This window comes from Electrona antarctica (assembly GCF_951216825.1).
Source record: "Electrona antarctica genome assembly, chromosome: 16".
Taxonomy (NCBI): domain Eukaryota; kingdom Metazoa; phylum Chordata; class Actinopteri; order Myctophiformes; family Myctophidae; genus Electrona; species Electrona antarctica.
Genome location: NC_136797.1, coordinates 42,250,650 through 42,265,157, shown reverse-complemented (window position 1 = coordinate 42,265,157; position 14,508 = coordinate 42,250,650). Strand labels below are relative to the sequence as shown.

At 40.8% G+C, this 14,508-nt stretch overlaps 2 protein-coding genes across 3 annotated transcripts in view; both read left to right on the top strand.

Moving 5' to 3' along the window:
• The window catches only part of LOC306939097 (mitotic-spindle organizing protein 2-like), a 109,086-nt gene that overhangs the window by 62,662 nt on the left and 31,916 nt on the right, over nucleotides 1-14,508 (top strand). The gene's annotated exons all lie outside the window — the stretch shown is intronic.
• LOC306939096 (uncharacterized protein) overlaps nucleotides 1-14,508 on the top strand; it is a 43,133-nt gene that overhangs the window by 24,943 nt on the left and 3,682 nt on the right. Inside the window, exons 1-6 of one of the 2 annotated variants that reach the window (XM_079523586.1) lie at nucleotides 8,567-8,699; nucleotides 8,925-9,406; nucleotides 11,054-11,179; nucleotides 11,310-11,418; nucleotides 11,760-11,866; nucleotides 12,950-13,039. In XM_079523586.1, the coding sequence (XP_079379712.1) occupies nucleotides 11,398-11,418; nucleotides 11,760-11,866; nucleotides 12,950-13,039 (218 nt within the window). In that variant the 5' untranslated portion in view covers nucleotides 8,567-8,699; nucleotides 8,925-9,406; nucleotides 11,054-11,179; nucleotides 11,310-11,397. Of the gene's footprint in view, nucleotides 1-8,566; nucleotides 8,700-8,924; nucleotides 9,407-11,053; nucleotides 11,180-11,309; nucleotides 11,419-11,759; nucleotides 11,867-12,949; nucleotides 13,040-14,508 lie in introns of those variants that run through there. The other variant, XM_079523587.1, reaches the window with a different exon arrangement.

Genomic DNA, 14,508 nt, shown 5'->3' with positions numbered 1-14,508 from the left:
GCGAATGCATGAAGTGAGTGGCAAATCGAGTGGCACAGTGAGTGGCATTAGTGAGTTTAACGTCATTTAACGTTGTTTAATGCAATCAGATGCAAACCTTTCTGTTTGGTGTATGGGCTGTCAAGGCCAGAAAGTAGTTTTTTGCCATTCAGTAGGCGCCCCCGCCTACTGATAATTGTAGTGGAGTAAAAGTACAATATTTTCTCTCCAAGTGGAGTAGAAGTTAATGTGTTGCAAATCAGGAAATACTCACACACTGGCGAATTAGCGACGCGATGCGAATGTCTGTCGCATGTTCGCCACTGATGTGGAAGCTTGCATTGACTTCAATTGGTTTAAAAAAAAGGCGAATTATTCGCACGAATAATTTTCTGCAGGACAGCGGGATTCCAAGCAGCTTTTCGGCCTTTCTCTTCCTGGAAAGTAAGCATTTTGAAATATTAGTTTGTTAAAATCTTGTCTGAAGTGTTGTCTGAAGTGTACCACCCGACTGTCTGTCTGTCTGTATGTCTGTCTGCCTGTCTACCTACCTATCAGAGAGAGAGAGAGAGAGAGGAGCTGTAGCTTACGTCACCGTTAACGAAGATCACGCTTATTTCTGCTGTAATTCAATTAGTCAGATCATAACCATTGAATTATAAGATAATGTTTACCACACAGGAAAATAACAGATGGGATGAGAAAAACTGAAAAAGCCTACAAAACAAACTGTGCTTCAGAAGAACAGAGGCCATGGTATTTAAAAACACCACTGGAATGTCAGTACATTATTAAATCTGTATCATCTGTACTTTTGTCAGGACAGGAGATGTATTTTAACCCATTAAAACCAAGAATGCCTCTTTTAGCATCTGCTATTCAAAACTAGCAGATGAACAAGGTCACAGCGTGCCACTTGTGCATCTCATATTTTTGAACATTCTTTTTTTTTTTTAATCGTGAAAGTGTGAGGAGAGCTACTGATTTAGAAGGCATTTGTAGAATCTGCGTCAGGTCTCAATGAGTTTGTTCTCTGTATCACTTGCCTACTTCTGAAAAGGCAGTATGGCTAGTGTTAGGATGATTAAGATTAAGATGATAAGGATGACTAGGATTAGGACAAGGGAGTTAGGATAAGGAGTAGAGCACCGAAGTCCTGACGTCACTGTCAGTCCCCAGGTTCGTGTACTTTTTATTTGCATTGTAATCTCCATAGGGGGATTTTAGATCGCCTCATATAAGAACTGTGTTTCAAAAAATACATGAACCTGGGGACTGACGCCCTCTACTGAAAGTGACGTCAGACTTCGGTGCTCTACTTCAGTTACTCGGTTATGATTCATCAGTTCAATTACTATAGAACGCTACAGTGTGTTACAGTCCTAAAACAATAACAATAATCTTGAGTTTCATACTTTCATTAAATAACTCTGTCTCTCTCCGTGCACGCAAGCGCACACACACACACACACACACACACACACACACACACACACACACACACACACACACACACACACACACACACACACACACACACACACACACACACACACACACACACACACACACACACACACACACACACAGGTTGTACTGTACTGTAACTAAATTAAACTAGTCAAAAATATCTCTACTGAAAATGTATTTTACTCACCCGTGACCCGTCAAACGTTATGTGGCAGCTCTCTCCCCTCCCCGTCGTCACCCTCTTGCGCCTCATGCTCGTAGAACCCTGGAATCTCGAGTCCGTCATCGTCCCGCCTCCCGTTTGTGTTTATGAAAGCAAGCCCGTCGACACACACAGACACACACACACACACACACACACACACACACACACACACAATTAGACATGTAGAGATGTTATAGGCTACTGGGAATCAGGAAATTCTCAAAGCTAATTATGCATTAAAGTTGTGCAACTCACCTGCCAAAGAAATAACGGCATGCGTCACGGATCCAGTAGAAGACATAAACTGGTAATAAAGCCAGTACAATTATGATCGCATTAAATAACCACACGGCTGACCGACTACACGCCACGCCCAACAGACTCGACCCCACGCCCAATGTAGAAGATGACCAAAGTTACGACAACAGGGAAGTTGCTCCGTGGGGATGTTTAGGTTCACGCTTAAGTTTATGGCAAATATCTGTCCCATAATTGGAGAAGCGTGGCATCCATACACTATATATATACTATATACTATAGCAGTCGCGCTTCCAAGAGTTGGCGTCTCACAGTGATGACGTCATGCCGCCTCTAGCTAATCATAACGTATCATGATAAAGGCCCCTCTCTATCCTGATTGGATGAAGGCTGGGCCACCTAGAGAAAAACGAAACCTATGGTTTTTTGACCCCGAGGTTAACTGGGGACAGGAAGGAACTCCTTATATGGAAATCACTGAATATAGCCTACCTGTAGCTGTCCCAGCAATGGGTATTTTGTAATATTTGATTTTATTACTTGCCTTTCTGAAAGTGTATAATGTGAACATTGTATGTATTTTTATTTGGGTAATATAGTGTATTTGTATGCTGTGTGTGGTGCCTGGTCTTTTATTGCTGTTCATTATGACCTGTTGAGGGCAGGTAGGTGTAGTGGGAGGGCTGAGTGCAGGAGTACTGCTGCTGGCGCGGAATTTGAGAGACGTTTTTGACAGGGAGCGAGGAGGTTGTGTGTGGAGTTGAGTGAGACGGAGACTGAGAGACAAACAGCTGGGAATCGGGTTGCAACCAAACTGTACCGTGAGTGTAGCCATGGCTGACTCGTCAGATGGAGAGACTGTAATGGATCATACCAATGTTAAACATACAAGGAAATTGCTTGCATATGTAGAGGGAAGCAGTGGGGATGAGCAAAGTGGAAGGAAAGATAATAAACGGAGCAGAAAACAAAGCAATTCAGGGAGTAGTGATGACGCTAACACTCCCAAGGAGTGGAAAGTCATTATCACGCTTAGTAATGATAAAGGACACTTTCACCCCATTAAAGTTGCCAAAGAAATTTAAGCTAAAGTCGGGAAAGTGAAATACGCTAAACTGCTTAACAACAGACGAATCCTGATTTCAACGGGAAGTAAAACCCAGCATGAATTACTTCTGAAGCTAACACAGCTAGAAGGAGGATCCGTCAAAACACATACCCCCGCATCTACAGCAAAACTGAGAGGAGTGATATCAAATGTCCCGTTGGAAATGGATATGGAAGAAGTAAAGCAAGTGATCAGTGGTGGAAAGGTACTAGAGGCCAAGCGGCTCCAAACCTATAAAGGAGGCATCAAAGCTGATAGCCTGTCTGTTCTGATAACTTTTGAGAAATCGCTACCCCCTGAGGTGAGAATGGGCTGGATCAACTTTAGGGTGAGGGAATTTATCCCTGAACCGAGAATGGGACATACAGCAAGCCAGTGTAAAGGGAAGCAGAGATGTGCGAAATGTGGAGGGGACCATGAATATGATAAATGTGAAAAGGATGCCAAACTGAAATGCTGTAATTGCGGAGGAGAGCACAGCGCAGCGTATGCTGGCTGTGGTGTTATTAAACAAGCCAAAGAAGTTCAGAAATACAAGACCATCAACAAGGTCTCATATGCAGAGGCAGTAAGGAGTGTTGGAGGAGAGAGTAGTTCACAAAACAGGCCACTAGTGTCTGAAAGCCAGCTCGCAGTGAGCCAACCGGTACCGAGAGACAGGCCGGCACCCAGTGCCAGACCAGTGAGCAGGAGAGAGCAGCCAAATAAGGCCATCACAGTAACGAAGCAACAGCCACTACCACAGCGATGCAACCACACATGTAAAGTAAAGGAAGACACCTTAATGGTGGAAAAAAAGCAATTTGTAATTTTTATGTGTAACATTGTCAATGGTGTTATGCTACGCAGAGGGAAAAGTGATAGAATCAAGGCAGTGGTTGCAGCCGCAGAATTTCTAGACATGAAAGATCTAAAGGCAGAAGAAATTGATGCAATGATGCGAGCTAGCGATGTTGTATCTCCAGATGGTATAAACCCATAATGGTGTTCCATATACTTCAATGGAATGCTCGTAGCTTAATTTCAAATGGCCAATAATTTAAACGGTTTATAGGAAAATCAGAAATCAAACCAGAGGTACTGTGTATACAAGAGACATGGCTTTGCCCGCATCTGGACTTCATCATCCCTGGGTATGTATCAGAAAGGTTTGATAGGTGTGAAAATTATGGTGGAGGGTGTGCAACGTTTATCAGAGAAGGGTTAGCGTTCAGAAGAATCCCAGCAATGACAGAAATTGAAAATGTGGTAATCGAAATATGCAAGAAAGATGGGAATATCACGATAGTCAATCTATATAACCCGTGCAAACCATTAAACCAAGAAACATTAGGAAATGTAATAAATAGCCAAGGAAACAGAAGAGAAATATGGTGTGGAGACTTTAATGCACATAACAATCTATGGGGAAGTGATCACACAGATGGCAATGGTGATGTAGTAGAAGAAATTATTGATATAAGAGAACTAGTCTGCTTAAATAATGGGGCTTAATATACGAACCAATAAGTTATCATGCCTAGATCTCACACTAATTTCAAATAATTTGGCAAGCTCCTGTGAATGGACTATTAATGAGGATGCTAATTGTGGAAGCGACCACTTCCCAATAATGTGCGCAGTAAATATAGACATAGAAAGCCAAGAAATGTACAAACATAAGAAATGGTGCTTTGGAAAAGCCGAATGGCATACATTTAGGGAAATATGCTGTCAATCAGCAGAACTTAGTACAATGGAGGGAAATATTGAGGAAATCGCAAACGAAATATCACACCTAATCCTTAACGCAGCGTTGGGTAGTATCCCAATCAGGGAAATGGAGGGGAGAAGGAAAATAGTCCCGTGGTGGAATAAAGAATGCACCAAGGCTGTCAAAAGCCGAAATAAAGCACTAAGACAATTGAGGAAGGACCTAAACCAGGAAAACGTGATTGACTACCAGAAAAAAGGTGCTTTAGCCCGCAGAGTAATCAAGAGCAGTAAACGTAAAGCGTGGAGAGATTTCTGCTCAACAATAGGAAGAGAGGTTGAAATAGGAGATGTATGGGCAATGCTAAAAAAGATGAGTGGCAAAACTGCGAGTGGCAAAATCCCAGTGCTAATAGAGGACGGAGGTATGGCTATAACAGATAAGGAAAAGGCAAATATACTAGGAAAGAATTTTGCAAGAGTCCACAGTGGCAACCACCTTGACGAAACTCACAGACAAAGGAAAGAATTGGTTATAAAGGAAAATATAGAAGTATACCAGCTGAAACCTAGAGAGGAAAATACATTAGATGCTGAAATCACCCAGTATGAATTACAATTGGCGTTACATGGAGTTAAGCAGTCTGCTACAGGAGAAGATCAACTTAGTTATACTATGTTCCAAAACCTCCCCGATAGTACAGCGGATTACCAAAAAATTTTGCACTTTTTCAAAAAAGCATGAAACTTTTACCATAGTTAGATGATACCATGAGGTGTATTTTCAGATGTGGAGTCAAGTCTGATTTGACCTCTGAGGCACGGGAGAGGTCAAATTCTAAATGGCTGCCGAAAATATTGAAAAATGCTTAACTTTATGCTAAGTAGCATGTGACATATGAAACTAGGGGGTTTTCATGATTCTGAATCCATTCCAAGCATTAGTTTTGCACAAAAAACACTCCTTGGGCTAAATTAGGCCATATCCACTTGACCAAATGTGCTGACCTCATCACGTTTGTGAGGCCGTTTTCCCCCCAAGGAGTGTTTTTTGTGCAAAACTAATGCTTGGAATGGATTCAGAATCATGAAATCACCCTAGTTTCATATGTCACATGCTACTTAAAGAATGATGAAATTTGGACTTTTTTGCCTTATATAGGATGTTATGGGTATTGGTCACATATTATGCTCTACCGGGCCTCAGGGGTCAAATCTGACTTGACTCCACATCTGAAAATACACCTCATGATATCATCTAACTATGGTAGAAGTTTCATGCTTTTTTGAAAAAGTGCACAATACCTCTTGTATTGGGGTATAAGCCGCTGTACTACGATGAAGTGCTAGAACTTGTAGCAAGGTTATTTAACAGAATATGGGAAGAAGGGAAAATGCCAAAGAACTGGAAGAGCGCAGTAATACTACCATTTAACAAACCTGGTAAAGATCCTAATAATGCCGGTAATTATAGACCAATAGCCCTAACGTCACATTTATGCAAGTGGATGGAAAAGATCTTAGTTAGAAGACTCAACTACTTTTTAGAGCAGAAAGATCTGCTGGCACCATACCAAAGCGGGTTTAGGAAAGGTCGGTCAACTATGGATGCTGTAGTCAAAGTAAGTAGTGAAATAGAAAAAACCTTTAAAATGAAAGAGATAATGGTAATTGTTTATTACGATATTGAAAAGGCCTATGATTCAATGTGGAGGGAAGGGCTATTAATTAAGCTGAACAAAATGGTAGTTAAAGGGTTGTTCTACAATTGGGTACTAGATTTCCTGACTGACCGAAGATTCAGGGTTAAAGTCGGATCAGAAATGTCGGAAGAATTTAAGATTGATAATGGAATTCCGCAAGGTAGCGTGATCAGCCCAGTACTTTTTAATGTAATGATTAATGACATTTTTATGAACCTTGATAGAAGGATCGGGTCAGCGCTTTACGCAGATGACGGGGCCATCTGGCTAAGGGGACAAAATGCTAAGCATGTAATGGGGCAAATGAAGGAAGCAATCAAGGAAGTAGAAGAGTGGTCATATAACTGGGGGTTTAAGTTGTCTGTAAGCAAGTCGTGTTATATGCTATTCACTAAAAAGAAAGGGGTGGGGACTCAGAACCTTACGCTGTATGGCCAAAGTATGGAAAAGGTAGACTGCTTTAAATACTTGGGAATATGGCTGGATGAGAGGGGGACATGGAAAACGCATGTAGAGAAAGTAGAAAGCAAATGTAAGAAAGTGAATAACTTAATGAGAGCAGTAGTGGGGAAAGAGTGGGGCGCTGACAAGCAAGCCCTAATGTATATATACAGAGCCCTGATGAGATCGAAGATAGATTATGGGTGCTTTGTGTATGGAGCAGCAGCCGTGACCCACTTAAATAGAATAGACAAGGTACAAAATAAAGCACTTAGAATTTGCACGGGCGCAATGCGAACAACGCCGATAAATGCACTGCAGGTCGAAGTAGGGGAAGCCCTATACTGACCTAAGGCGTGAGAAACTGATGCTCACATATTGGAGCCGGCTACGGGGCTGTGGCGAAGAAAACCCCACCAAGGATGTGGTACAGAATTGCTGGGAATACAGTAAATACACAGGTAGAGGATTCGGTTGGATCGCAAACGATAAAGCAATTGAATATAACATAGGAAGTTTAAAGTTTAATTCACCCACACCGAAAATTAGCACCCCCCCGTGGCTGTTTCCAAAACCAGACATAGACTTGAATATACTAGAGTTAAAGAAAGAATGGGACAACAATGAAAAAGGACAAAAGTCAAGCAAGTATGTAGAAAACAAATATTACAGCTACTTACAAATATACACAGATGGGTCTAAGGACGAAAAAGATAGAGTTGGCACAGGTGTTTATATACCAGAAATGCAGGTTAAGATAGGTAGAAGAATCCCGGACAAACTGTCAGTTTTCACATCAGAACTGATGGCAATAATAATTGGGCTTCAGTGGGTGGAAGAAGTCAGACCAGATAGAGTGGTGTTATGCGTAGACTCAGTATCGGCCCTGTTAAGCCTGCAGAGCCAGAAATCAACAAGAGAAGATCTGGTCATGGAAGTCCACCAATGTTTATTCCGGCTGTCCAGGATGGGTATAAAAGTCAGCTATTGCTGGATACCTGCACATGTGGGCAAGAGGCAGATAAAATTGCCAAAACAGCACTCGAAATGGTAGAAATGATTGAGGTGCCTTTTGGCAAAGGGGAAGCTAAGGCCATACTGAAAAAAGAGCTACAGAAGAAATGGCAGAAGAGATGGGACAATAACAGTAGAGGAAGAACGTACTATAACATTCAGAAAGGCACCGATGCAAAAGGAGTAAGGAAAGGATTCCGAAGAGAGGAAACAGTCCTGACCAGACTTAGATTTGACCACACTGGCCTAAACAAGACCCTGTTTATGGTAGGGAAAAGCCCCACAGACCGATGTCCAGAGTGCGACGACATAGAGAATGTGGAACATGTGATGATGTATTGCAGGAAATATGGGGAGGAAAGGACAATCCTGAAACGGAGGATGGCTGAGGCAAAGAGACAATGGAACATACCAGGTATCCTGGGAACATCAGGAAATGGAGTCTGTATGACACAGAAAGCAGTGATTAACTTCTTGCTGGAGATTGGAATCTATCACAGGATATAGGGCTTAATACCCCACAATACTCAACACCAGTAGACTGTAACAAATAAGGAGTAAGTTGGACTACACTCCGGTACAGTAGGTGGCGGTATACACCTTAACTAGGTAGCAACCCGCCATAAAACCCCCAAAGAAGAAGAAGAAGAAGTGCCCTGTGATTAGAGTGAAGCAGCATTGATTGCACCTGTGTGAGCTAAGCCCAGTCAGAACAAACAGAGTTGCAGTGGTGTAAGGAGCTCTTGTTAAACAAGAGTGTCCTTAAAATAAATAAATAAAGATTAAAATTAACTAACTCTCCTAAAATAATTGGCAGAAGGCGCACACGGTATGTTACATGTTGTTGTTTTGTTTGTAAACAGTATTGTCTTTTCATCGTTTGTTTGAACATGTGAATGTAATGGACATTTCATTGTGTTTGTTTATAATGTGGACGATTTCATGATTATGGACACTTAAAAGAGACAGCTCGACTGTCAAAGAGGACATTCATAATTCATATGCATGTATAATTCATTGTGTTTAAAAGGATATTGTTTGTTGTTCTTTGCAGTTTTTCACGTTGTCTTGGGGAAAATAAATACCCTTGAGATATCAGTTCAGTTGGAGCGTTGTCACTTGTCAGTCTGCTGGTTGAAGAGCTTTAGGAGCGGTTATAGTGAAAAACGTGGCCACCACCGCCGAGGAGGAAGACCAGTTCCAGACGCACAGCATACGTCGGCCATTCCACCTCCTCGCAACGGCGGTGAGCTTCGGGACAAAGCGTTCCATAGCCACGAGAGGGCCCAGGGGGTTTCCAGGACTCATCTCGCAGTGCAACATTCATCAAACCACCCTGCCCGTCTACAAGCTCCAGCCAGCACGCATCTGGGGCAACGTGGCGCACATGAACTAAACCTAAAAATACAGAAACGTGTGGACCTGCGGAGCAGAAAGGTGACGCTGCAGTTGTCGAGACGGCCACAAGAAGGCGGCATCGTTCCTTTTTCGGTCTTCCAAGTTTCTACAGGAGAACGTTCATTGCGCAAGAGTCAGGTGACAGGTCAGACCGTATATTGTGTGGGTGAAGAAAAATATCTAATTTATAGGCCTACTAAGACAAGTTGAATTGTCTTGGAAGGTGGAACATTTATCTTTTCTGAGAAATAATATATATAGGTTTGAGTTTGAGACATTCTGCTCATTTATTATTTTCAAAGAGACATATTTGCCTATTCTGTGTATTTATTTGTAAAACTGGACAAGAGTTTCTACAAGAGTATTTCTATTAAGAGGTTTTTCATAAGAAGACATTTCATTTAAGAGTGTATTCCCTAAGAGGTGATATTATTTAAATCCATTAAGGAGGTGATTGCTTTAGGTTGTGATGATATACAAAAAACAATACACTTTGATCTAATTCAGGTGGTGATTTAAAAATACTATCATTTATTTCTGCTGGTGATTTAAAAACACTTTAATTTCATTCAGGTGTTTAAAAAACAAACAAAGGATTTCATTTAGGCTTTGTTGATTTAAAAATAACTTTGTGCTTTAAAACTAGCAGTTGCTTGTTATACACATATCCTGGTTTGTGTAATATTACCTTTTCTAAAGCAAAGCCACTCTAACTTAAAGGGACAATTATGGATGAGGGTGTGGTTGTTGCACCAGAGCAAATAATTGCTGCACTAAAGGAAGAACAGGCAATTCTAGGAAAAAAGCTGGAAACTGAAGATGAAGAGTCGGTACGAGAATCAATTAAAGAGCGCTTAGACCTTGTTCAGCCTGTTATGAAAAGCGCAGAAGTAGAGCAGCCACCTCAATCTGCAACAGTCAGGCGATCAGAGAGGGAAAGACGCCCGACTGAAAAAATGCGTGCATTATTAGATCAGGACAGTAGAAAGAGAGAACTGAAATGTATCTCTTCGTATCTACAATTCAAGGCAGGGGTTCAATTAGTCAGAATGAAGCTAAAAGAGGAATACACCCTAAATGTATTATCATCATAATGTTACTGTAGCATTCTCATAGCCTGGCATATGGCCAGACTAGTATCACTGCGTAGATATCTCCCCAGGGAGAACTTCAATCAATATTTTTTCCCCTCACTGTATATATTTCTTTTCCCTTTTTACCTCCTTTTTGATGAATTCCTGTTCTGTCTATAGAAGTGTCTATTTGTACGTCTCTAAATGTTTTGATGATTTGAACATGGTGGACCCTGTTGGAAACAAGTGTAATGCTTAATTGGGTCGTCCACTCACAGTTAACAGCCTTTGTATTGAGTTTGTGCTTGAAATGTACTGTAATTCTGCAAACTGTTAATAAATTCTTCAATCAATCAATCAATCAATTCACCAGTTGATAAGCTATCTATATTCTTTATGTACCCAAACTGTAATAGAAACTATTTTGGCATAGGTCTAAGCTACTACTACTCCTGAGCTTGAAATGTTAGAATTTACAAAATGCTGTCTGTACTCTATGCATACTAGCTATCCCACATTGATCCCTTTAACTGAAAGTTAAAGGGAGTTCTAAACTTTAGCAGGTTTGGTGTTAATTGGTACTTTTCTTTTTTTTAATATACCTTATTTGGAAAAAGCAGTACAGTATAGACAGCATTTCTATGTATACATGGGACACAAGTGCAATTCCCAGGATTTATTTTTTCACCCCTCTTTTCTATGTGTCTTGCAGATGAAAGAATCACAGTGCTATATGGGACCTGGAGTGTTGCATCAGAGCTTATAGCTGGCCCTCTGAGGCAGGAAACTGGCACCACGTACGCCAGCAAAAAGTGTCATTTGTATTCTGTATGTAAAGGTAAACTTGGACGAAAAGTGATGTGTACAAACATAAAGCTAGTGTTCATTGCTGTAACACCTAATAATTATGGATTATTGTGTTTATAATCTAAATCTAAACTCTGTAAACTGTGCTCTTATTCTCTCAGTACTTCTGAAGCGCCATGGCAACGGACACCGTTATCCAGACTCTCTCAGCTGTTGGTCTCCAACCGTCTCCTCCTGAGAAGCTCTTCAATGTATCTGCAACCATCTCCTGTGAGAAACCCTTCAATGTATCGGCAACCATATCGTCCTGTACACGCCAATGCAACTAGTCAAAACTCCTTGCAACAGAACCGTTTTTAGGACCGTCCAAACCAATTCCTTGCAACTGCCATTGGGTATAATGATTGCAAGTGGGGTGCATGCAACGGTTTTGTTGCGACTAGTTGCATTGGTGTGGTTTGGACTTTAGCCTAAAGTTTATTTACAAACTTGAAACTAGCATCTTTCTAGGCAGGCATTGCCAGGGTGATCACTCTGACAATACCAGGCTAGTATGTTTTCATGAGAGGCTTAATCATGTCTATATATTGTCCCTTTTCTACGCATGTAAGCAGTGTCATCCAGCGCCTCCTGTAGTAGTTCCTCTGCTCCTCACCTCTGAATCTGTGACCGCTGTTCGTTTCTCCTGTGTCTGGCTGCAGCCGTCTCTTCTCTTCCTGTGAGAAACTCTTTAATAGCCTTTTTAATGGAAGTTAAAAGGCTAACAAACAAGAACAAACTTGAAACTAGGTTATTTCTTTCATTATTTTAAGTGTCAAATTATGCCACCTCGTGGCCCATCTACATGGGATTATATCACACCTTTTTCATAGTTACAATATTCAAACACATATACAACACAAATACCGACATAACAACATTGATATCAAACATATCGGCATAGTTAATATTAAATCAAGTTTCTCTGACCCTCCAATAAAAAGGACCATTCAACACAAAATGATACTCCTTCTCTATTTCATTGATCACACATTTGGCAGATGTTCTTCATCCAACCCAACATAACTAACTGTTTAAATATTAATCATGTATACATGATGGATTCAAGTTCTCAGTTGCCACGACTGATTTCAGTCATTTGTATTCCATGGAAGTCTTGGTGTCCTGCACCAATCTACAAACACGTCGCAGCTAGACGTTTAGGACACAAGAAACACTTTCCTGGGGTTTTTAATTTTATGTGTTTTTAGTTGGTCAATGATGCCATGTTCATGACCAAACTTTGTCATGAAAATATGGTCTTCACTTCCTTCCTAAACTACAAGTCACACCTCTACGCAGCCTCCCCCGGGCCTTTCCACAAGGAGGGGCTGTACACTAAAAAAGAATTTGGTCATTGTAGGAATTCAGCAATCCAGTCAAACTCTAGTCTAACACACAGACATTTTACTGGCCATCGGGTGCAAATTTAAAATTGTGCTACGGTATGATTATTTTATGTACATTCTATGCAGTTATTCCTTTGACTAAACTGAAAAAGCAATAAAATTTGAATCGTATATAAAAAAGATTGTGCTACGGTTATCTACTACAAATACTATTAACATTGAGTGACTGCGGTTTCTTCCAGCGGTGCACTTAAGTGTGTAGGATACACAGCGCTTGTGTGTGTGTGTGTGTGTGTGTGGTGACTAATTTCACGCTGTTTCACAAATTGCATATTAGGACTTAGCAACATTTTTCACTTGAGATCTTATTTGGCTTTAATCCATGTATGTCTTTTTTATTTTGTATACATCAGGAAGTGTCTCCTCTCATCCCTGTGGCCTCTGCTGCTCTTGACTCTCCTGCTGGACGAACATGTGGACGACGGACACTTCTGCTTCTGCTGGTCAGTGGTGGACAAAAGTACTCAACCCCAATACTTGGCGTCAAAAGTATACGCGGACAAATATTACTCGACTACAAGAATACTTAAGTATTCAAAAGTACAAATCACAAAGTGTGTTTTTGTTTTTGGTGGGCGATATGGAAAAATATAATATCACTCTTTTTTTCAAGCAGTCCCACGATACACTGTACACGATATTATCAGTTTTTCATGCGTTACTTAACAGTACAACCACCTACACTACATTTGTATATGGGGGGAATACTTTTTTTTTTTTTATCCATGAAATATATAGTTTTGATTTTTTTTCCTTCAAAAATGTAGGAAACAAAGGTATTTACTAACCGGCTTAGCATTTTTATGCGAGAACTTTGGGGAACTCTGATTAGGGAAAGAGTGATCCATCATATCATATATTAATCAGGCTCCCAGCCCAGCCTCCCTGGACTCCCAGCATCTTTTCACTTGCAGGATGTATATAGCGCTGCTGTCCCCACCTAGTGGATGTATATGCATATTACAGGTTCTCTCACCTGTGAGGCTGAGCATACATATTACAGGCACACTTAACTTATATACTACTATTACTTGTATTTGAAATATGTAGTGGTTTTTAACGGTTACGGTGGTAATTACAGGCCACATCACGTGTAAAGGTCCTAGAGTGTTGGCATCAAAACAAACGCAATGCAAAAGTAGAACAGTAATGGGTCTTTTTTATTTTTGAGTGGTGCAAACCACTCCAACAACCAGCTTTGTCTGTATCTATGTTTGTGTACGTGTCCGTGCAAAGGTGAGCATGGTTACTATGGTTAGTGTGTGACGTCACTGACATAGCTGATCAGGCTATATAAGACCTTGCACCACTCAGTTCACACGGGTGACATGGCTGATCAGGCTATATAAGACCTTGCACCACTCAGTTCACACGGGTGTGATTTTATTATATATTTGGGACTTTCTGCCTTGTTTGATAGAGATGGTAGACTGACAGGAAATGGAGGAGAGATGGGGAGTGACATGTCCGGGCCCATAATTCATAATAATTTATTAGTTAATGTATGTTTTGAATTAATCAAAATCTGCAAAATAACTAGTAAGGCCTGGTCTCCACTGAGTGCGCTGCGGTGCTTTTGGACGGCGTATTTATTAGTGGTTCAATAAGTGGGGCGCAGAGACCCTCGGAGACCTGATAGGTTGCATTTGGAACCCTCTCAAGAAACCCTAACTAGGAGTGTGTATGCATATCGGTATTCTAGTGTTTTCAAAGACACATGTCAGAATGCACAAACAGTAGTTATTTTAGTATAACAATCAGGCCTATTGGCGTATAAGTCTGAGTTATATAAAATAAAATAAAGAAATAAAGGTCCTGTACCTGCGACAGTAAATCTAGATACTGGAAATGAACAGTAGTATAGAGCACAAGGAAAACGCAAAACTATTTCCTTTTAGGTGAAATGGCTGGT